The sequence below is a fragment of the Tetrao urogallus genome (genome assembly GCF_951394365.1).
Source record: "Tetrao urogallus genome assembly, chromosome: 5".
Classification (NCBI taxonomy): domain Eukaryota; kingdom Metazoa; phylum Chordata; class Aves; order Galliformes; family Phasianidae; genus Tetrao; species Tetrao urogallus.
Genome location: NC_136818.1, coordinates 4,764,290 through 4,785,924, shown reverse-complemented (window position 1 = coordinate 4,785,924; position 21,635 = coordinate 4,764,290). Strand labels below are relative to the sequence as shown.

The 21,635-nt window shown below is 38.9% G+C and overlaps 1 protein-coding gene across 1 annotated transcript in view; it reads right to left on the bottom strand.

Moving 5' to 3' along the window:
• USP24 (ubiquitin specific peptidase 24) overlaps nt 1-21,635 on the bottom strand; it is a gene marked incomplete at both ends in the record, with an annotated part of 58,595 nt that overhangs the window by 5,727 nt on the left and 31,233 nt on the right. The window contains 32 exons of the mRNA XM_079535768.1: nt 590-706; nt 2,021-2,117; nt 2,848-2,961; nt 3,086-3,189; nt 3,829-3,924; nt 4,331-4,481; nt 4,820-4,961; nt 5,560-5,684; nt 6,078-6,298; nt 6,692-6,811; nt 7,200-7,341; nt 7,555-7,637; nt 7,858-7,956; nt 8,171-8,296; nt 9,519-9,638; nt 10,046-10,190; nt 10,915-11,032; nt 11,334-11,525; nt 12,089-12,150; nt 12,970-13,130; nt 13,644-13,714; nt 14,288-14,443; nt 14,674-14,833; nt 15,778-16,006; nt 16,162-16,257; nt 17,019-17,116; nt 19,346-19,501; nt 19,746-19,839; nt 19,987-20,072; nt 20,722-20,892; nt 20,970-21,068; nt 21,470-21,580. Of these exons, the coding sequence (XP_079391894.1) occupies nt 590-706; nt 2,021-2,117; nt 2,848-2,961; nt 3,086-3,189; nt 3,829-3,924; nt 4,331-4,481; nt 4,820-4,961; nt 5,560-5,684; nt 6,078-6,298; nt 6,692-6,811; nt 7,200-7,341; nt 7,555-7,637; nt 7,858-7,956; nt 8,171-8,296; nt 9,519-9,638; nt 10,046-10,190; nt 10,915-11,032; nt 11,334-11,525; nt 12,089-12,150; nt 12,970-13,130; nt 13,644-13,714; nt 14,288-14,443; nt 14,674-14,833; nt 15,778-16,006; nt 16,162-16,257; nt 17,019-17,116; nt 19,346-19,501; nt 19,746-19,839; nt 19,987-20,072; nt 20,722-20,892; nt 20,970-21,068; nt 21,470-21,580 (4,062 nt within the window). The remainder of the gene's footprint in view (nt 1-589; nt 707-2,020; nt 2,118-2,847; nt 2,962-3,085; nt 3,190-3,828; nt 3,925-4,330; nt 4,482-4,819; nt 4,962-5,559; nt 5,685-6,077; nt 6,299-6,691; nt 6,812-7,199; nt 7,342-7,554; nt 7,638-7,857; nt 7,957-8,170; nt 8,297-9,518; nt 9,639-10,045; nt 10,191-10,914; nt 11,033-11,333; nt 11,526-12,088; nt 12,151-12,969; nt 13,131-13,643; nt 13,715-14,287; nt 14,444-14,673; nt 14,834-15,777; nt 16,007-16,161; nt 16,258-17,018; nt 17,117-19,345; nt 19,502-19,745; nt 19,840-19,986; nt 20,073-20,721; nt 20,893-20,969; nt 21,069-21,469; nt 21,581-21,635) is intronic.

Genomic DNA, 21,635 nt, shown 5'->3' with positions numbered 1-21,635 from the left:
AGAATTCGTGCTCTAAGGGACAGAAGTAAAACTTTGCTAAACATCTTTAAGAAGTTGTGAACTTGACAAAGCTATGCTTTAAAAGACACCTGATTGCATACAGCACACTAGAGAAACGAGGCCAGGATCAGTATAGGCAAAATAACTATAAAAGAAGCAAACAAACAAACAGAAGAATTAAGGGATAGACAGAACCCACAATAAGGTGAACAGCACAGTACTGTGCTGTCAATGTTTCAATGTTTCTACTTTTTACAGGACAAAAAAAACCCCCCCAACACCTTAGTATTTTTTTTTTTTTTTTTTAAACAGTCAAAAAGTCCCCAGTGAACAAAACCTCAACACTCAGACTTTGGAAATGACATCCTCACTAGGTATAATTTGCTTGAATGCTTTTGTATGATTTTATCCCTAATCAGTGTTCAAAGTCACTCAGCACACACAAAAGAACCACCCTGAAACAAGGATCAAATACATTTCTGGAAGAGTTTCACTGCGCTGCTTAAACCTTCCATGAAGATTGTTTTACAGTTTTACTACTGTCCTTTAAAATTGAAGTAATGTGAAAAGATGACACATGGTTGCTTACCTTCTGCACAAAATTGTTGAATAGTAAGAAGTACTGAGCACAGTTTTTACAGTTTTCAGGAACATCTTTATCCAGCAAAGCAAGTAGCACCTCCAATAACTGATGTAGACTTTTTAACTGCAAAAACAATTATTAACTTGCATTTAAATGCTTCTCTCCTGCTTAAAATACAGGCATTTCTACATTTTCAAGTTTGATTAACAAAACAGTATGTATGGTCAGCTACACTTGCTGTAATTAACATAAATAGCTAACGTAGGACTACAAACTTACCATTTCCAACTCTGAATTAATGTGCATATATTAAACAGGAGTGTAGTGAAAGCATCAGTAGCTTGCTTTCACATGGGTAACTTGCTTATAGAAGTGAAACTCAGTAGTTACACAAGTTTGCAATATTTTTTAAAGCAATTCAAATTAGTCACAATGTAACTGATGTTCAAATGTTCCAGTCATTACAGTAATACACTGATCACACTAAGGGCCTTGGTATAATACCTACTGCATCTTTGTTAACATGAACAGCTAACAGTAAGTAATCAGAAGCTCTTCAGCTATATTTTAAATGCCCATCTTCCTACTACTCTATTAAGTTTAGAGAACTTCTCAGCAATCTTTCCTTGAAGCTTTAAATAAGGAATTTTCTTCACACACAACAGTTGTGCCTTCCAGCCATAACACTGCTTTAAAAAAAAATATTAGAATTGGATGCAAGAAAATCACTTCAGACTAAACAAGATTTGGGCACCTGAAAGTCCCTACCATCTCCACTGACAGCTTATAGAAATATGACAGATGACAAAGTATTTTTGACAGAGTTCTTTAATACGAATGACTTGGTTCAGATATCCCATAAGAAACAGGTGAGCCTCAGGCATGTTCACATAATTTCTGCTGGGTTTTCTTACGATATTAAAAAGAGCCAAATATAACAAACCTGCACTTCCCAAACTTACTTGCCCAGATTTTTTAGTAAGAAGTTAAACCACTGAACAACAACCATAGTTCCAGTCTCTCCCTGGAACGTGACAGCTCAGTTACTGCTGTACTGCTGTGGGCTTCTGACTCTGAGCGAGGAAGGATATCAGTTAAAAACTAAGCTGATTTCTGGGCTCTCTCTGTTACAGAGAGAGAATAAATCTTACATTCTTTTAATATTTGGAAACCGCATTTTCGTGAGATGCCATACATTCATGTTGAAATGAGACAGAACTGTTCAATACTTTAAACTTCTAAGAATTACAGCAGCACATTACTTCCCAGGGTAGGAGCAGACAAGCATTAACCTATCCAAGAAAGAGCTACAAGCCTGCTGAAGATGAGAACCTTCCACTTTGTCATACACAAATCACACTGCATTGCCTGCAAGCGAAACAAGAGATACTGGGTAGAGACAATCAGCAGGATGATGGCTGATGAGGTGTCACTAACCTTCTCTTGATAAAGCAAGGCACTGTCGAGGGTTTTTTCAAGAATAGTAGCTACAGCAACTCGCACCTCTCTTACGCTGCATTCCAGGAGGAAAGTCCTGGAAGATAAAAGGAAAAGCTGCAAGAAGAACTGGAATCAAAGTGTACATATATCTACTATGATTAAGTGTGGTATTTATCATTTTAATAAGGGTAACAGTTCAAAAACACCTCTTACATTACACTTCTGTGGATAAGCTTTAACTTGTTTTCCTGCACTCCTGCTTCTCACTACAGAAGACTATAACAATGCTTTATTCATTCAAAGAACAAAAATCTAATACTAAAAGCTACCACAGGATCCTGTCCTCCAACACAACTTGTAAGATAACCTCCTCTTTAGGTTGGCAAATCCCTCTGTTATCAGTTCTCCAAGAATTGCCTTGAGCTTATCTTGAGTTGGTGAGTGAAATACAATGCAATTCATTTGTGATCACTGTCAGGTAAGTATTTAACTTACCTTACCCCTAAACATTTTCACCACATTCTCTTTCCCTCCACTTGCAGGAGTGACTTGACAAACACATTCCAAGGCATCCCTCTGAATTAAATTAGTTTGCATCCTTCATCTACACTGCACTATTGTCATATTTTCAGAATTACTGAAAAATCTGAACAGAGGTTTTTATTTCTAACATTTTCTTAGCAGACAATTTAGAGCACCTGTTTAAAGAACATGCACAGTCAACTTCTTGGCAATCTATCAGTACAGGTATGCCAGATCACATTATTTCAAAGCCCAATCCACTGGCAAGACACAAAACACTGAAGACAGAAATAGGCACTTACTTTACAAGCTCCCGGCCCTCTGGTCCAACAAAATATTCAACTAACCACTGACAAGCATCAATACTTTTGGAGAGCAGTGCATCTATGGTTGCAATCCACTCTTCTGTATCAGCCCTTTAAAACCAAACCAGGGGAAACAGTCAGTAATGAAAAACAGCTGCAAAACCCAAACAATGTGCCATTTCACTTCTTCCTTTTCTGCTGAGTCAGAAGTGGCTTTCCCACAGTCAGACCTTACCTGAGTTTCTTCTTGGTTCGGAGATAAGTTTGGAAGAGGAACTGGACTGCCAACTGTAAGCTCACCTTTGCCATACACGGATAGTAAGGATGTTTTACCTTCGTCTGAAAGAAACACCACATTTACTCCAGAGCAGACCTATACCTGCAGCACACATTCTGTCTCCTAAATAAGTCAGCATGCTCTATTCAAGTTATTTACTTCATCTAGAAAACAAGACAAACCACACTTGTCTGTGCTGAAATCTGTTTCCAGTAACGACTATGCTAGTTCAACACATATGCTAAAACAGGAACAAACTTGCTGGAAGGCCCACTATGTCTGTGGATGTAATAAATACTGGTTTGTTTATTAATCCATAACTACACTCGGAAAAACTAATTAAACTATATTCAAATGAAGGTCTATCAACTTCAAGATGACTAATGCCAATTTTTGTACCTTCCATACACAGGGGAATTTCTGCCCCTGCAGAGCTCTGTTTGCATCAGTTAATTGATTATTTTTTTTTAATTATTATGGCACAATGACATTTTCCCCCTCTGCTGCAGCAGAAGGCTGGAGTCAGCTTTGAGATGGATGCTATCAGTGTGACGAATTACTGGAGTTCAAGAATAGCTCAGTTTGAAAAGTTTGAAAAATCATACCAAACAATTATCTTCTAAACTTCCTGTTCTGGGGCTTCTCTAACTATTGCTAGTTAGTGTTTTCAGAGTACTCAAATATTAAGTCTCATTACTTACAGCATTTAGTGAAGCCAGTGACAGAACAAAACTGAAGTAGTCACTACTGTACACATCTCTGTTCTTCATAAATTTCAGGTTTTCATCTCTCACCATCTGCAGATTTTTTTTTTTTTAAAAAAAGAAGGCAAAAAATTAAAACTGCTAAAAAAGCATTGAAGTGACATTTGATCTCACACATAAATATGTATGGAGTTGAAAAACCAGAGTCAGACTATTCTGTTCATACCCTGAATGACTACTTCAGTGGAGGGGAAAAATATATGGGAAACTTAGAAGACTGATGTAAAACCAAGAACTGATGAGTCAGTTTCGGGAGAAGTAATAATAAAACATACAGTAATGCACCACTGAACAGCCTGTTACCTTTACATTTGAACCCAGTCACTTTCTGGCTTACTGTTCAGTAATGGAATTGCCTCAAGGTCACCTTCAAAGTTTCTCTTATTGTGAGCTTAAGCTTTGTATGAACAGCATCTACCTGGAACTTTGAGTGCTCTACCTGATAGATCCGTACAGGCATCTTCTCAACAAAAAGTCCCTTTTTTTCACCTTTTCGGACCAGTTTAGTTAAGATGGACAGGCGATCACTGTTGGGTCTGTGGGGTCGTGGTGATGACTGGGGTGAAATTTCTGGTGAAGATGGAGCAGATCTAAAACATAATATCAAAGGCAATAATGTAACTATGACAAACCTGCAGTTCAAGTTTTAAAATACCAATAGAGCCAGTATCACCGTAAGGCAAATTCAGATGACAGTCTAAACTACTTCTGAAGCTGCCAGTCAGCTTGAATTTCTTATTCCAACAGTGACAGGAGTATGGAAGAGTAAGTTACAAAAGCAATAAAAGGCCATTCATTAAGCAGCTTAAAGAAAAGCAGGGGGATAAGCATACTTTTGTGTGAAACAGGAATTATTCATGCCTTCATTCTGGAGATGAATCCGTACACCAGAACAGGAGAAGCCTTTATGGATACAAGAGAAACTTACAGTGAGAGGTCCTCAGCTTCCTGACGCACGACACTCACTCGACTTTTCTTTGGTAAGACTGGAGAGTTCTGATCAGACACTCTCTGATAAAACAGCATGTAGGCATTCCAGTATCGCCGACGCACATCAGGGTAAGGGTTAGCTGATGAGAGAAGAGGCATTTGATGGACCTTTGGAGATTTAGAACTCTTTTCATTCCTAGAGTAGAGTAAAACCGAGTGTGCAAGCACTAAAGACTGCAGTACAGTTACTTCTTGGATCAAAAAAATCAGTCCATGTTAGAGAAGAAAAACAGCTCCAAAGTGAAGAACATGCGTATATTAAGATGATAATCATCAAATTACTCAGCACGTGAATAATAGTATCAATGTATTTGGAATTAATTCCTTAGAACACTGAAAAATTTAACTGTGATCCCAAACCACATTTTATACATATTCATATCCTAAGATAAGATCTAGTTTGTATTTTCTTCAAACCATTCTAACAGTGTGCCATTTTACTTCTGAATCTCCTGTTAAGTCCACAAAGAGTTGAACAGTGAGCACAGTTTAACTAATGTTAGGTCACGTACAAATGGTTATGTCCTTCAGTAAAACAGAATGCTTTGGCTAGAAAATGTTTGGGAAGGACTATTAGACCAAATCATGCAAAGAAGATATAACAGACTCAGCTCCAACACTACTGAGAACTGGTATGAGATACAAAGCTACTGTAAATTAATCTTCAATTCTACTTACATTGATCATAGACTTTAGGTCTGTACTCTCCACCAAAACATTCATACTCCAAGGTTTCATCAGTTAACTCAAATTCTTCAACAACAGTGTCATTAAATTTATACCACTTTCCCTTTCCACATCCCCTGTTGTCAGAACAGAAACCATGTTATTTGACTGTTCAGCCAAAAACAGCAACAAAAACAATCACCAAGGAATATCAGAGAATGGAAGGCCCTTAACACACGTTTGTTTTGACAGGAAATAGAAAATCCATCTCAATGACAAAACTGGATTAAAAAAATTAAGCTTGATTAAAAACTTAATTAGTGAAGCCCATAATCTGAAACTGCATGTCCCAAAAAGCACTCAGAACGCAACACAAGATACATAACAATTCATGAGACTCTGATAATGTTGACAGCAGTACTGGGTGTTAAGAAAGAAATGGTGCTTCCAACAGAGCTCTGAATGGCTCATTACACCTTCCTAAAACATGTAGTCTTTAGACTCACTACATGAGCCTTCTTGGTTGTTACCTCCTGTCCTTTATAAAGGAGTAGTAATGCCCTGCATGAGCCTGGCCACTGTGAACAATCACACCAACAAGCTCATAGTTCTCTGTAGGTGCAACTTTCTTCCTTGGGGACCCTCCGCCTCCTTGATCCATGTTTCTACCATTGTCCCCCACTTCTGAGGACGAGTCCTGGCGAGCCATTCCTGACACAGTGTAAGGCTCCATGTTCAGCATCCAGGGGAACTGTTTGAAGAGAGATTTTAGATTAAACAGAGGTTATGTCATGCACTCACTGTGTGTAATTTTGTAAGTTGTATTAATACTTCCCACACCGTAAATAGTACAAGAAAGCATGGTGCTTCAACTTCTCATTCTCCTGACGCAGAATTTTAATAAAATATCTTTACAGAGGCTTTTGCTCAGGCTTTCTGAAAGCAGTCTGAGAATGCTGCAGACAAAGACAGCTCAAAGGAAAAATACTTTTCTTTAACATGATCGTATTGTACCACATGTTCAAAAGCCCAGTATCAAGATGTGAGGGAAAGAAGGGAGAACGAATAGGAAGCTTTCATTTTTCATTGAGTGGAGAGAAAGGAGAGGAGTGGGAACAGGAAGCATACTGGAAAGTATTCTTACCCTTATTTGTTCATCATATTTAATAGAACGTCCGCTCTCCCAGTCAAAGCCAAATCTCATCAGGTGTATCACCAGCAGGTTTGGTAAGACCTTAATGCACGTGCGCTTCACTGTAGTTCTCTTAGAAAGGAGAAGAAAGTATTGTCTTCATCTATGTACCTCAAACATGCTCTAGTTTTTCTACAGATGTTTGATTCCAGCCACCTGACGTACCCTACTGGAGGTAGGATAACTCTAATGCTGACAGACAGGGTACTATTACAATTACAGAGTTTGTGCAGTGGACTGGTATGTTTCAAAACATTCGACTGTTCTGCCATCCTTCTAAACGTTCATTTCACAATACAAGTTACAGGAAATGCAGAACACCACCTGTATTTGTTCAGGGATTTAGCTTTTTGATAACGAAAAGAGCAAGCAAAATTTAAGCATGGCTTCATGTGAGCATGTAATGCTTATGAAAACAAACCACGGCTGAATATTCTTTCACAGACATTAAGAACAATACCTTTTCTTTGCATTTTTCACAGTAGTATGCATTACTTCCTTCCAGAACTTCTCCCCTAACAAACTGATCCAATGATATTTCCAAACTTTGACACGAAGTCACACCTAAGTTGAGAGCCATGAAGGCTTCCTCTCGCTCATATCTAAATCCAAGAGGAAAAATGGTAAATACATTGACAGAACAGAACCTACCCAACTTGCATTAACAAGACACATGCTTATGAATTAACATTAAGTTTGCCCCATAACTATGATATTTACAATCAATGGCATATTATCCCACCTTTTAGTGCTGTTTCGACCTACATATTTTAAGTTACAGCAGCTGATATCTAACACACTAAATGTAACATTACCTGTGAGGACAGTCCTTGCAGATCTTCTGATCAGAAAAGATGCCTTGAAAAGTATTCTTAAATATTTGGTCTCTTCCTATTTTCTGTCAGAGATGTAAAATTAGACATCAGTTGTATATACTGGCAGAGTGAAAGACCAAGCATACAACACGAATTTTAAACTCCTGAATGTTACTTAGATTGTAAAATAATTGAAGTGGTTCTTTGCCTTCTCTTCCAAGAAAAAAAAAAAAAGAAGAGAACAGAGGAAAGGTATCAAAAAGATGCACGTATTTGAGGAAAAAAAATCCCTGAAGATTTTACCTTGAGGTACTCATCCATCTGATCTATAAGACTGGTAAAGAACTCGTAAGCATCCTGTTGCTCTCGAACATAAAGTTCCTTATTCCACATCTTGAAGATCTACACAAAGTATATACATATTTAAAGTGATCATTGTTCCACATAAATATCACTAAAATCTGTTTTTTTTTTTAATAAATATTATTATAATATAATATTATATAATAACACATTCTGAATTTCTGAGGTAAAACTTAATCCCTAGAATTTCTGCAATGAGAAAACAGTGAATAAATGACTTCTTGCTAAGTAGGACAGCAAAAAGAAATAATACCTTCCAAAAGTTCTCAGGTACATAATACTGTAGTTTGCTCTCCATCAGGTGACCAAAAAGAGACTGAACTTGATAGAACACATTGTCATCTGGATTGTCGGTATCATCATCAATGGAAAGCAGAGCCTAGGAAAAAACAAATGCCACCATTTTGATAAGAACTAATTTAATAAGGTTAAGTGTTCACGACAAACATTATTTGTTTGTCTGACAACTTACAGCAATGATTTATTGGAGCCTGTATATATTTTTAGTATGTATTTATATAGAGAGAGCACTATTCATATGTACACACATTTCTGTTCTTATTTTTCAGAACAATTCTTGATTAATTGATCAATGGTGCTAAAATGAACTTGCATCTCAGACAGTGGTAATTCAGAGAATCACAGGATGGCCTGGGTTGAAAAGGATCACAATGATCATCTCGTTTCAACCCTCCTGTTATGTGCAGGGTAATTAACCAGCAGACCAGGCTGCCCAGAGCCACATCCAGCCTGGCCTTGGATGCCTCCAGGGATGGGGCATCCACAACCTCCCTGGACAACCTGTTCCAGTGCCTCACCACCCTCTGTGTGAAAAACTTCCTCCTCATATCTAACCTAAATCTCCCCTGTCTCAGTTTAAAACCATTCCCCCATGTCCTATCACTGTCCACCCACGTAAACAGTCGTCCCCCCTCCTGCTAATACTCTCCCTTCAAGTACTGGAAGGCCGCAACAAGGTCTCCCTGGAACCTTCTTTTCTCCAAGCTAAACAAGCCCAGTTCCCTCAATTTTTCTTCATAGGAGAGGTGCTCCAGCTCTCCATCCTCTTTGTGGCCCTCCTCTGGACCCATTCCAAGAGCTCTACATCTTTCTTATGCTGGGAGCCCCAGGCCTGGACACAGTACTCCAGATGGGGCCTCTCTAGAGTCGAGTAGAAGGGGACAATCACCTCCCCCTCCCTGCTGGCCCTTTTTTAATGCAGCCCAGAACACAGTTGGCCTTCTGGGCTGCAAGTGCGCACTGCTGGCTCATGTCCAGCTTCTCGTCCACCAGGACCCGCCAGGACTCTGTAGGGCTGCTCTCAAGGAGTTCTTCCCCCAGTCCATATAAATACCTGGGATTGCCCCAGCAACACCTTGCACTTGACCTTGCTGAACCTCATTAGATTCTCATGGGTCCACTTCTCCAGGCTGTCCAGGTCCCTCTGGATGGCTTCCCTTCCCTCTAATGTATCGACTGCACCGCTCAGCTTGGTGTCATCTGCAAACTTGCTGAGAGTGCACTCGATGCCATCCTCTACATCATTGATAAAGATGCTGAAGATTCTGAGATGATGACCTTGAGGACATTGAACCAATTACCTCTGGGAGACCAGGCTGCATATACAGCTGCTGGAAGACAGCATTCATGTAACAAGTAGCACCGCCATTCTTCAGTCCCACAAATCCTGAAATGGAGCGACTATCCACTGGTGGAAGATACTGAAATGAGAAACATTTTTTTGTCCCAGTAAATTATGGAATGCATGACATTCCAACAAACATTACAGCTTTTATAATCACCCCTACACGAGCTGTCAAAAGCGATTTCATGGAAAACCAGGAATACCAAATCTGAAACATCACAAGAGCTATATTTGTTCACTTACACAATTAATATTTAGCAGAAAACTTAAGCAACAGCCTAAAACATTTCTGAATTGCTAGTTAGGCTATGCTTTTTCCTTATCCAGGTAATCGACTCAGAGCATTTGCTTAAAATGGATCTTAATTTACTTATCTGCTTTCTTGTCATTTCAAATTGAAGACTATGGAAATTTAATGAACGAAGCAGTTAACCAAATCACAGTGCTCCAAACCACAGGAAAACAAATGAAGAAAAGGCTTACATCAAACTCCTTGGTAAGAGCTGGGTCACACTGATGATGCATAGAAAGCAGCTCCTTCGTAATAAGCTGAAGATTGGAAGGTGAGCTATCAGCCAGCATTACTAACACTTCATAGGCAGCTAATCGGCTATCTGCTGTACTGCACCTGAAAAGGAAAATGCAATTGAGAATTATTTTGAAGATGACTCAATTATTTCTAATTCTAGAAAGCCACATTACTTGGAACAAGTGGCAACTGCTCAGAAGAACTAGTTCAAATGCTAAAAAAAACCCCACCAAACTGAGATACTGGAGAGTGGTATCTTTTCTTTCTTGGGGAGACAGGAAGGAAAGCAATCAGCTAATACAAACTCATAGTGGCTCAGAATATCTCAGGTACAAGACTTGCTCAGCATTAGCTTTTTATAAAAAATAGTTATTCCAAAAGAAAAAAAAAAGAGTTAAATGCATTTTTGATATCCTCATCTAAAAGGGGCTTGTAGGGTTTCCTGCTTGTGCTCCAACTCAACCAAATTCCCAAGTGAGGATGAACAAAAGGAGTACTCTTTGGCCTCATGAAATCAGCACTCAGTTGTGCTTGCAGCTCTTCATTGATCTAACAAGCAAAACACAGCCTTTGGAAGTACAGAACAGCAAAGACAAACAAAGGAACATACAAAAATTCTTCAAAAAGAACTTACAAAAAAAGAACTTACAAAGACACTATTTGGACAATGATATGGGAAATGTATAAATTGGAAAGTTACACTCAGAAGAAATATTCCAACATCAGTATGAACTTCTTGTATCTGTAGCCCCAGTGTGGCTGACATTTGCATTCCTGAACTGACTTGGACAAAATGCAACATTAATGAAAAAGCAATTTTTACTTTGGATGAAAGTCTTGCTGACTGATTGCAGCACTGCCTGCTGGAGAATGGCTGTTCAGAATAATCCTGGATGCTCGGAAGAGGAAGTCATCCAACAATGGCTTAATCAAAGATGAACCTGTAACACAAACCCATATCTACTGTTAAACACATTACTGCAAATGTCAAAAGGTCCTCTGTAACAGTAAGGTCACTGAATATCACCACACCAACAAAACTGCATCCAAATGGCTTGCCACAAGTCACAAGTACAATTAAGATACACTCAACACTACTTCTTCAGCTCTGTCACTTCTGTTGATATATTATCATGTCTTCATAGGTACTTTCTACTGATTAAAACATTTCCTAAGTCATTTTTCAGTGCTGCACAAATTCACACTAGTCCAACAAACTTTAGAATAAAAAGGAATACTTACCAACCATTTCCTTCTCTGCCCCACAGAGTGAAAGGAGAGTCTTGATGAGCCTCAAATGTCCAGCTAATAGGATGTTATCAGCTTCACTGGTCTCACACTCAGCTGTGCGGTTGGGTTCAAAGTTTTCTAGCCAGGTAATCTCATCTTCTAACATGGCAGCTGGGCTTATCTTTAGCTGTTCCATTTCTGATGCTACAAGACAAAAGAACCCCCCTGCCCTGAGTCTGTAGAATTTAAATACAAGGAACTTCAACCAGTTCAGTAATTAATGTATGTTATGACAATGCCACATGCTACTTTAATAGGAGGCACTACACAAAGCAGTTTATAGGAAAGATCACAGCATTGGAGCTTACTATCTGTCACTGACACAGACTGCATTACTTTAGAGAAAAAAAACAGAATACAGAAACTTAGAAGACAGATACTTCTTTGAGCAGGAACAGCATCTAGTCATGTGTGTGTTGGACTGCCTTACACATCTTCACGATCAGCAACTTCAAACACAGACAGGTAACTTCATGCACAAACTCCTACCTAGGCACTGTACAAATGAGACCTGGAGTTCAGATGCCTTGCAGTTAAAACACCAAGAATGGTGTCCATGTCAGGCATTAACAACACAGAATGGCTAGCACATCAAGTTAATGGTGAAACAACCTCATGAAGTCTACATTCTACATCTCATCAACAGAAGGAGGGAACATGTGAACGTTGTGAGCAGAATAACATGCATGTAACCTAAACATACTTACAAGTGAGGTCATCCAATAACTGACATCTCAGATCAAAATATTCGGTACACTGGGACAAAAGTCTAGACAAGTTACAAGTAGAAAAAAGGTTTTAAAATTCAAATTAGAAACTGCTTTTTCTATGCAGTTAACTTTAAGGCCCTCATGCTCTGTTCTTCTAACCTAAAATACTGCAGCTATTTAGGTATGCTTTTTGGCATGCCCACTACAGCTTTAACAAATTGCTTCTGAACTTTTCAGTCTTGCTTTCATCCCACACTTCACAACATATCAAATAACATCAAATTTTAGATTCTCATTCACTCAGATTCCTCTAGAAATTACTGTTCAAAGTTACTGTTAAATTCAATGTTTGTCCAGTCAGAGACAAGTCAACACAACTGACACTTACAGTCTTTACAGCTGTAATGATTAACATAAGCAGCAAGAAAACAGGTGAGATCCTTGCTTCAGACATCACTAAAAGGGCTGGGGCATTCTGGTTCAATTTCTGCTTAGGATCCGTGAAATACTATGACATAAATTCAATGTTTCTGTCATACACCCCATCACCTCTACACCTCATTGTGGAACTCCAGTCTGGTTTTGACTACTGTGAGAACATCCTGGCAAGAGCAGGCCTATTTAGCAATTAGATCTTCCTAGAAGTCAAATAAACCAGACTTTAAGAGTTCACAGAGGAAGAGTTGTACCTTATAAACTGGAGGAAAATAAAGCTGAATTTTCCTATTTCTCAAACTTCCTGGAGCATGACAGGGATGTCTACTTTCCACAGAATTACAAAAAGACAGTTTAGTTCAGTTATAGCTTAGAGATTCCATGGCATTACTAATGTAAAAACACAATAATTTCCTTCCTCAGCCAACATGCACGTGACTCACCTCTGGTTAATTCCTCTCATGATGCTGGTTGGTGACCAAAGAGGCAGCTGGGCACCAAGGATAACGCTCAGGAGAAACTGGTTTGGCTTTTGTACATCTGGATGAGTTGATGTGTCAGTTTGACTGAGGGTGTACAACTGGTCACAAGCAACACGACGAATCTGAAACAGCACTGTTGTCAAGCACTAGACCTTACTCAAAGATTGCTAAAAATGCACACTTTTCTTTGGTTACAAATCTAACAAAAAATATATACATATTTTAAGAGGGTTCGGACACTGGGAAGAATTTTCCAAAAGCTCAGAGGAGTGCATTAGATGTTACCCAATCTTCTGAGATGCAAGTTCCCTGTAACTTCCCCTTGCTGTGAAGGTAGAAGTAACAGTATTATAGAATCTGTCTAACCCAAATGAGACTACTGCCGTTACACTGCTCACAGCACAGCCTCATGCCCCTTGGATTAAACAAATCTAAAGAATGCAGTACTTCAGCATTTGCTATCAACACAGTACAAAATATACTGGAATCCCTAAAATTACAGACAGGTCATTTATTTGTATGCAAAAAATGTTCAAGTAGTTGTAATGTAATATTATCTCTAGACCACGTTAAATGAACAAAGTATACAAATTACACTGAAACATTTAAGGAGTTTTCAGACAAAGGAGGCTCACCTCAGCACTTGGTGATCCAAGCAGTATGTCAATAATGAAATCAGCAACACAAGGCAAATTGTAAAAAGATCCTAGAACAGAACAATACCAGGCCATTTTTTCTAAAATAATGGTTTAAAATCAGTTACTTACAGTCTTATGTTAAAATGACCACAGTACTTCCCCTCCTGTCACACCAAAAAGCAGTAGCAGGTATTTGTACGTTTCTTTATTTCCTTCCCTCACCATAGAGTGGCACTACCTCATAACAGCATTTTCTTTCTCCCATCTCCAGGATTTACAGCTCTTGTACACAAAGGTTCAAGTACTGAACATTAGCTATGCAAACAGCAGCACGTGCTATTCCCTACTCCAAGGCCAGTACAAATATTTATATACTGGCACTATGTTAGCTTACCCAATGAATTTCACTAAGGCACAGCACTACATGCCTTGTTTCATACCCACCTACTGTTTACTCGTTTGGAAAAAGAAACAAACAAAAACAATACCAAAAAACACAACTGCTTTTTAAAAATGAAATTGTATATTTCTCACTTGGTTGCCTCAACAAATTTTTCATTTTTTTTTTCCTTTACTGCCTTCAAAAGCTTTCAATCACCTTTTACATTCCAAGTAGTGAGCAATCCAATTCTATTTCATACCTAGCTGCTGACTGCGTAGCTGAAGGCAGGTTACTAACAGAGACAAGGCTTCTCCAGCAATCAGAGCATCTTTGGTAGATACGGACTGCTGTCTCACACAGATACCAGCGTGCAGTGCAGTTGGCTCTCCTTCACTTCCTGAGCTGCAATTACTTCCTGCATTGAGAAATGGTGAAACACTATAATCCATTGCGTTTTTCAGGTATTTTCAGCTTATGGTCAGTTCTCAGCAACTTAAGAATATTCCCTAAATGTCAGATGAACGTAAAGCATTTTTCTCAGATTTCCATAACTGAATGAATTCAACATCAAGTTTCTCTAAAGTTCAATTACAAGTAAACCAACAACTTTCTTCAGAAAGATGGCTCAGAAGCAGAGCAACCTACCTGAGCTGCTCAGTCTGTTTCGAATCCCTGCAGGAAATAAAGTGTTGTTTTCTTTTATTGGCTGACTACTTCCTACGAGGTCCAGTCGTCCTGCAGCAGCAGCCCAAGAGAGTCGCATGAAGCAAGCCACAGTGGAAGTGAAGTCATTCACCTCCATAGTCTGAAGGAACAAGAAGCAACAGTTATTTCTGTGATCTTCTGCAGCCTTAGTTAATCACTGGGACATAAGAGGAATGTATCTTTTGGATCAGGTCAAATACCCATTTGATTTTCTTTTCCTCTCCTCTAAAATAGGCTCAAAGATACTTCTATCTTTTTTATTACAGAGACAGGGAGATTACTATTGCCTACTATATAGGGAGTAATTTGTTTTTAAATTCTCCACTTCATAGACCATTCACTTTACCATATCTGCAATTATTAATTTAACCATGCTAATTTCATTCATATCAATCAAATCAGAAAGCACTGGCTAAGAACCTAAGATAGTATAATAACTGCAATAACTAGGAAGTTGGTTCAATCGGATGTGACTTTCAAATGGTTTGAGCTCTGTCAGCTTACAATGCTCCAGTAAATAATGAGCCTCAGACAAATTATACTGATATAATCTCCCTCCTATAGAGGGAAAAACAGCTGTTTTTTGAAAATACATAAAAGAAAGAAGTTTCCTCTTTTGCCCCCAATCAAACAAGCAATTTCTTATTGAGCTATTTAACACACAAAACTATCAAACACAAGTTCAAGCAAGAACACCCTCTGCTCCCTCAAAGCAAACGAGAATAAGGTCTTCAGAGCTGAGAAGCATGACTGAAAATAAATCGCAAGTAAGATTTCTTGCATCTCTATTTCTTGCAGGCAGCTCTGGAGCACTGCTTCCCTTCGTAGTTCAAAAATAATTCCAACAACTAAGTAAAATGTTAACATTCAGATGAATGTTAGGATGAGAGACTGATGGCATGGATTTTCCAAGACTTTTAAATGGAGGCTGGCAAAGAACCAGTATAGAAGGCAGACTTTTGACTAAAAATCCAGGAGCCATGGAGCTGTCACCAAAGAGCTCACCACTGCTACACCACCATAAATTATCAAACACTTCCTTACTTGTATGGCAACTCTTGCTGCTGGTATGATCTCTTCTACCCTAATGGAGGATCTATCAGACACAGAGAGCTGTCGGTAGGATGACTTCTCAGGTGTCCCACAAATGGACATCTGCCTACTTGCTTGTCGGCTGACATTACGGAAGGGGCGTGAGGACAGTGCTTCTACTCCATCTTTAATAAGATCTTCATCCAGTAAGGTAGGCATTGTCTGGCCAACAAGCAAGAACCTGCATTTACAGAGCAGAAACACCCAGTTTATTTTTCAGTGCTTAAAGCAAACAAGTGAAAAAGAACTCAAAGCATCAGTTTATCTTACACATGGCAAGCCACCCTCCAAAAGCCAAGAAAGCAGCACTCCCTCTAATGAAAAGAAATCACATACCTTGCAAGTTGCAGGCAGATGGAATAGACTCCCTGTCTGGTTTCATAGTCTACTTCTGATGGAATGGAATCCCTCTGCATCACATTCACCACCAAACTTAAAAAGAAATCAATAACACAGGGTCTGTTTTAAAGTATTTCACATTAGGAGAGCGCTGCAATTAATTTATCTCCATCCTTCCTTCCTCCTATTCATCAGCTGAATGCCAATTATGACTGCCACTCGGGCACCTTTGGAGACTAACATCCCCATTTTCCCCTCCAGCATTTACAGATTGGAGATTTCTGTTCCCGATGGTGAAGTTCAGGACCTGTAGGGGCTGGGGTGAAAAACGACTTCAGAACAACATGTACTTGTGTCAAATTTATCAAGAGTAAGTAGTAATGCTAAGTCTTCCAAACTGCTCACACTGTATCTTAATCCATCTGAAGGGCCTGGATTCTGGAGATGGTCAAATTCCATTGTTCTCAATGCACAATCTATGCCTTGACAGCTAAAAACTGTCTGCTGGTGTCTATGAAGGACACAGTGTGTGTAAAGAACACACTTGCAAATTTGAACTGAAATAATCAAATAACTGTCCAAACATCCACTACTTCAGCATAAGCTACGATTTACAAGCTTATCTGGGCCTACCTTCATTTTGGGGTTTAACAACATACACTCCATTACATTACAGTGGTAGCTACAGCTACCTTTCCAGATGCTCACTAATGAGAGAATAGCTTTGGATGGACTTTTCCTCTGGAAAAGAAGTTTAAAGCTTTACTATTGTGCTGCATCACAGAAAGCAGAACCACACAGAAATGCTATCTGCATGAAGGGTTACAAATGGAGCCAAGATTTTGAAATCTAACCTCAAACCTCCTGCTCTGAGAAAATTTTCACAGAAGGACTTAGCACAGTTTCTTGCCATTTCATCATCTGCAGTCGGCATCAGCTTGGAGCTCAGTACCTAAAATAAAGTATCCACACACAAGTCTTAGTATTCTTTTACTGTGAAGATCAAAAGTAAAATAGAAAAATTCTATAAAAAAAGAGAAGAAATTAGCAACATAGCTACATGGAGCTCTACTTTGCCAAGATAAACCAGTCTAAAAATATCCAGGACAACGATATCTATTATAGATATTCATCCTGTACCAAAGAGCATTTTTCCTTCACTGCTGTTTACTGACTAAAAGGAAGAAGTGCATACTCTAGCACATGAAATGTGTCTTCAGGCACAGAAGTATCCCCTTAAGAACAGAAATCCTTCTCCTTTTTAGACTTTCAGCATCCCATAAGTAATCCATCTGCAGGATGTTTTATCTCATGTCTCCTGAAATAGAACTGTACTATAATTCTTTTTTCTTTTTTTAATAGTCCAGGTAATTCTACAGTCCACCAACACTAAACTCTACAAAACACCATTACACTCAGAAATATGGCCACAAGGAATTCTGCAGTCTCTGTGGCTCAGACTTCACGCACATTTATAATCCATTTCACTTCATTTTTTACTAAAATAAATAAATAACCAGGTGTTATTGACTTTCTTGAGAAGAGCCTTTGACATGTGCAGCCAACAATGCTCCACACAGAAAAACATGACAGATCCTTTCTGTGCTCACTGGACAGAAACATGGTTTACACAGTTCCAGTTACGAAATCTTATTACAACACAGCATAATACAAACCTGAACATCTTTAACATTTTCACCTCTTTCACATGCTTTAAAGTTTGTGGTGCACATTTTCCAGACTGGTTCCCATCATTTTGACAGATAAGCAGGTGGGGGGAGGATAAAACATTATGCCACCTTTTCCTGTCAGAACTCAGCTTCTAGTTGGCTTGATCAGATTTGAGGCTTAAGTCCATTTGTAAGAATTGACACACCTAATCCAATTTACTACTACTTACCCTTTGCCAGAAAACCAGGCAATTTCTATCAGATAAAATAATGAAAGAAAGTAATAAAAGAAGTAGACAGCCATGCTGTCATACTGTAATACAAACTACAGTTCAACAAGGTATCCTTGCTGGGATATGTTAAGATGTTTGCTTTCAGTTGTAAAACTTGTCAGTGTATTTCAGAGATACTAATATCTTACAATATCTTTCCTGTCCAGTTGGACAGAAAAAAGGAGAAATACTAGCACTGCAAGGGGATATCAGAATGTGGGAAGGTGAGAAGTGGATGCTAAGACTGCAGAAATGCAAAGGAAAGCGACTACAAAAAGATTCCTACAACCACCTTAGAGTGACAGAACAGTAACTTGTTTCCTGTATTTGAAGCTGCAGGCAACCAGTCCTGCAACTTCATATTGTTCAGACAGTATTTGGAATGAGTCCTTATTAAGAGTGGCATCTGTGAGCAGAACTAGCAAGTGTCCAGTTTTCCAGAGCGTGCTTCAACGTGGTGTAACACCACCACCACCTGAACTCTCTTACACTCCTTAAAATCCATGCACTGAGCACTTAGGAAGAGTCTTTTTTACAGGTTCTATGCCAGTCTTTTGAGTTCTGATAAAGAACTTACTGAGAATACTTTGGGTATTCCACTCACTTTGCATGCACAGCTAAAACAGACCAGAAGCTCCTGAGTAAAAGCCCTGCACATTTGGATAGTGAAAATTCTTCATAGCTGAATAATTCTCAAGAAATATTCCTCCTTAGCCTTACAGACAGAATATGGTATATTTATATAGAAGTTAGCTTTTTTCTTTTGCCAGCTCCCTCTGAATTGCTAGTATTACTCTCCCTTAAAATAATTCAACTTTCAAATGAGGTTGAGTAAGAACAATAACAGCTCCCATTCATCTTTAGAAGTGCCAACATTTTTTTATGATAAGAAAATTCACATTCAGTTTCTGGAGATTCAGGCAGGGAATTGTACCTAAACAGAAAGGAACCTGATATTTCTTTGTTTCTCTTCACACAAATTAGAATATTCCTTCTACCTGGCAAATCACAACAACAGGAGCCTGGCTTCACAGTAAAGTCTCCTCTAAAGGGGAACTGTTTCACCTCTTCTGTTGGGAATTCACCTCATACAGAAAAGCAGACTGTGACACGACTTCTGCATTTCTGCATAAAGCCTTTATCATGGTGGATTTGAGGCTTCTTGCAAAGAAAAAAATATTCCAACTAAAGCCTTAGCACTTGAAAACACAAGTTAAAGTAGTAAATTTGATTTCTTACCTCCAAATTGTAGAGTACTCTGAAGGTAGACATGCCCGGAGCAAAAGATCTGAACAGACTTTCCAGTATTGAACTAGCACTGGGCTGATGTTGGTGTTTTGAAGACAAGGATGGGGATTTTGAAGACTGAGAACTTGATTCTGATAGCAGCGTTTTCTAGGAGGAATATGCCACAGAGGATATATTTTCAGACTGCTGCACTTTGTTGTGATTGCCAATACACCTCACATAACCCCTGTAACCTGCTTGCCTCTAACTGCTCAGAAATACAGCACTAATCCTAGATGAGCATTGTTTTTCTAATCTGTCACAGATTGTCATCTCAAACACGGTTTAAGAAAACTAGTAGTAAAACCCTTTTAGTTAAGCTTTCCAATACTAGTTACTGTTCAACACGTACCTTCCTTCCCAGGGAATCGAGCTGATCAAGTGCCTCCTGAATAGCTGGGTCAGTGGGAATTAAGAGCAGAAGTTTTCTCACTCGCAGTGTTATTCTGAAAAGTTACCAGGAGTTATTTAGGCAAAGGAAGGCAAAGCCACACTGTGGGCAGGTAGGTGCCAAACACTGTGAAATAACCAACTATTTGAAATTTGCAACATAAGCATTTCTGCAATATTTAATAACTACTTAGCTTGCTTACCTTGGCTCCTCTAGATTGGCAAGCTGGTAAAGCATATCAAACACATTACACACGAGAGCCATGACCACGCCAGGGAGGGATTTCTCCTGAGAATAAAGCAGAAATACAATTTGGTTTTTTTTTGTCCCAACTCTGTTTTATATAATTTAATAGAGCTCTTAATTGAGACAACCAACGTAAATGCCAACCTGGTTAAGTGAAGTTCCATCTACTTTCTTGATTGAGACAACTGAATTTTGCCATTATATCACTTCCCTTATAATAACTAAGTTTTGATGTCAAGTATTATTTAACATGCACATATGAAGCAGACTGCATGCTAGTTGATACTTTTGAGTCTACTTTCACACTACAGCTTTCTTAACAGTGTAGGTCTGGAAATCTCTGCTCCAGCCAACTACGTAGCCTCAAAATTACATCGAGAGAGTCATTTGTTTAGAGATTTAACAAAAGACCTTAGAGATAACAAGCACCAACAGGCTACACTAAATGACAAAACTGTTTTCCTGAAGACCAATTCACATGCTTAAGAGCACAAGTGAATTTAAATGGTTTGTTCCAATTTTTGAGAGGAAACCCAGGCTGCCAAGGACTGGATGCTCAAGCTGATATGAACAGCTGCTGCCCCAGCTCACTGTATTCATTGCACCATCCCAGCTGTGTACTGCACCCACTGCTGTTCTGCTCCCCACTCCTCTCAAATTCAAGGGATGTTTTCAGGCTACTATGCTGTACCTGTTCCATTGCATAGGATGAACTAAATACACTGCTGCTGTTGCTGGAACTGGTTGAGGAATCAGCCGAGCTCCCTGAAGGTGTCCCACTGCCTGACGTTTTCACTGTAAGGACTTGTTCATCAGAGAAGCCCAATTGGTGGAGTAATTTCTGATCTTTATTTACTGTTAGCTGCAAGAATATATTCATAATTAAGTTCTGAAAGAAAGATTCAATTTTATAAAGAATGAAAACTCTAGTTAACATACCAGGCTGTCATTGGCGAATATCTGTATGTTATCCACAGGAGAATTCAACATCTTTGCTATCTTCCATCTGATGCTCCCTACAGTTTCATTGCTATGAGCCTGTAAAAGTAAAAGACATTGGTTTAGTGAGCCTGCTCAAGTACTGAATCCCAAGAGGAAAAAGAAAAAAAAAAATCCTCCTTTAAAATTTTCCTGCTTCCCTGCATAGAGTGGTAAAGGTATTATGGTACAAAAAAAGAGACTGATGATGTAGGACAGCACAAGAAATGCTCACTGACAGCAAGCAAACAGTTTTTCTCACACTGCAATGATTATTCAAATCCATTTACGCTACAGACATTTCTTACTGTAGCCTTCTGCACTCACTGAGCATTTCCAAATAGATTTTTCAAGCTGACTGTAGTCCTTAAAAACAACTTCTTCTGTAAAAATCAGGCATCAGAAAGACCCTCATCTACCTATGTAATCAACATGGCCCAACGCAACCTGTGCATACATACCTCTATGGTGAAGGTATCTTTGGTAGATTCATACGTAACATTGAGAGTTAAGAGATGTCCATGAAAAGAGGCACCGTGAGGTAGAATAGTTCGGGGCACAGAATAAAGGTCCTGCCAGGAGAGAGGACAGTGGTACATGCCATTAATGCCATAAATACCATTTATG